The 2,126-nt window shown below is 44.8% G+C and overlaps 1 protein-coding gene across 1 annotated transcript in view; it reads right to left on the bottom strand.

The window, feature by feature from the left end:
- Positions 1 to 333: 333 nt before the first annotated feature.
- LOC122547410 (sperm flagellar protein 2-like) overlaps positions 334 to 2,126 on the bottom strand; it is a gene marked incomplete at both ends in the record, with an annotated part of 17,769 nt that continues 15,976 nt past the window's right edge. The window contains one exon of the mRNA XM_043686036.1: positions 334 to 432. Coding sequence (XP_043541971.1) covers positions 334 to 432 — 99 coding nt within the window. The remainder of the gene's footprint in view (positions 433 to 2,126) is intronic.

Raw genomic sequence — 2,126 nt, 5'->3', positions numbered from 1 at the left:
ATTTCATTTCTTACCAGCAAGGCAACTCTGCCCTTTCTCTGCCATTCTACCTGTCCTTTTGGGAGAAGGTGTATCTTTGGATATTTAGATCCCTGGCCTGATTCCGTTGCTGTCACGTCTCTGTGATACTCACAGAAGTATTGCTGCCAAACAAACAAGCCTGTATTTTGATGGTAGCAGATAAGAAATGCTCTGATACCAATGCAATGTATCATCGCACTGAAACATTAACTCTGTTTCTCTCTCCGCGATACCTGACCCACTGAGTATTCACTGCACCTTCTGCTTTCACTTCAAATTGTCTCGAACACTGAGTATTCAATCCATTATTACCTGAGTGGATAAAGGAACCCGATTTCTCCTGTTTCTTGTCACGGGCAGACACACTCGTCTTGCTCTTTATCTTGATCGAGCTGAGTGCACTCACAGAATCTACAGGTAAGAGAACAAGTTCAGATTGACAGGCATTCCCACAATTCCATGGTAGGGTGGGGGATGGAGAAGTAGAATGGACATTTCGGAAAGGACGTAGGTGTCAACAGTTCAGGGTGCAGAGCAATAGAGAGTGAGTCAGAGGAACTTTCAGAGGAAGGAGATGGAGCATTTTCTTTAAGGGTGAGGTGTGATGTGGAGAGCAAGCAATAATCCAGTCGGAATTCCTAAAGGGAAGTTATAATCAAATCAATCACGATCTTATTGAATGGTGGATCAGACCCGAAGGACCAAGTGCCCTACTGTTGCTGCTTGTTTGTTTATTTGTCTGAGTAATTCTCTGCACAGCAAGGCAGAGTTCAACATGCCTAACTGATACTGAAAGTAGGACTGTCTATATCCTCCTCCTATTATGATACAAAGATATTGTGAGTTATTGATTACACATAACAATCAACTCCATTAAAGAGTTAAGAGCAAACATGGAAATGGGAAATTCCTAACAGAAGCATAGAACATTACAGCACAGTACAGGCCCTTCGGCCCTCGATGTTGTGCCGACCTGTGAAACCAATCTGAAGCCCATCTCACCTACACTATTCCATTCTGGTCCATATGTTTATCCAATGACCATTTAAATGCCCTTAAAGTTGGTGAGTCTACTACTGCTGCAGGCTGTGTTCCACCCCCTTACTACTCTCTGAGTAAAGAAACTACCTCTGACATCTGTCCTATATCTATCACTCCTCAATTTAAAGCTATGTCCTCTTGTGCTCGCCGTCACCATCTGAGGAAAAAGGCTCTCCCTGTCCACCCTATCTGACCCTCTGATTATCTTATATGTCTCAATTAAGTCACCTCTCAATCTTCTTCTCTCTAATAAAAACAACTTCAAGTCCCTCAGCCTTTCCTTGTAAGACCTTCCCTCCATACCAGGCAACATCCTCGTAAATCTCCTCTGCACCCTTTCCAAAGCTTCCAGATCCTTCTTAGACCATAAGACCATAAGACATAAGAGCGGGAGTAAGGCCATTCGGCCCATCGAGTCCACTCCGCCATTCAATCATGGCTGATGAGCATTTCAACTCCACTTACCCGCATTCTCCCCATAGCCCTTAATTCCTTGTGACATCAAGAATTTATCAATTTCTGCCTTGAAGACATTTAGCGTCCCAGCCTCCACTGCACTCTGCGGCAATGAATTCCACGGGTCCACCAACTCTCTAGCTGAAGAAATGTCTCCGCATTTCTGGTCTGAATTTGCCCCCTCTAATTCTAAGGCTGTGTCCACGGGTCCTAGTCTCCTCGCCTAACGGAAACAATTTCCTAGCGTCCACCCTCTCCAAGCCATGTGTTATCTTGTAAGTTTCTATTAGATCGCATTCTATTAGATATGGCATTGAGGGTGAATTGGAGGTTTGGATTAGGAATTGGCTGGATGGAAGAAGACAGAGGGTAGTAGTTGATGGCAAAGTTTCTTCATGGAGTGCCGTCACTAGCGGTGTTCCGCAAGGATCTGTTTTGGGACCATTGCTGTTTGTCATTTTTATAAATGACCTGGAAGAGGGGTTAGAAGGTTGGGTGAGCAAGTTTGCGGATGACACAAAAGTCGGAGGAGTTGTTGACAGTGAGGAAGCATGTGGCAGGTTACAGCAGGATATAGAGAAGCTGCAGAGCCGGGCAGAAAGGTGGCA

This window comes from Chiloscyllium plagiosum, unplaced genomic scaffold (assembly GCF_004010195.1).
Source record: "Chiloscyllium plagiosum isolate BGI_BamShark_2017 unplaced genomic scaffold, ASM401019v2 scaf_6544, whole genome shotgun sequence".
Lineage (NCBI taxonomy): Eukaryota > Metazoa > Chordata > Chondrichthyes > Orectolobiformes > Hemiscylliidae > Chiloscyllium > Chiloscyllium plagiosum.
This window is presented reverse-complemented; position numbering and strand designations above follow the sequence as displayed.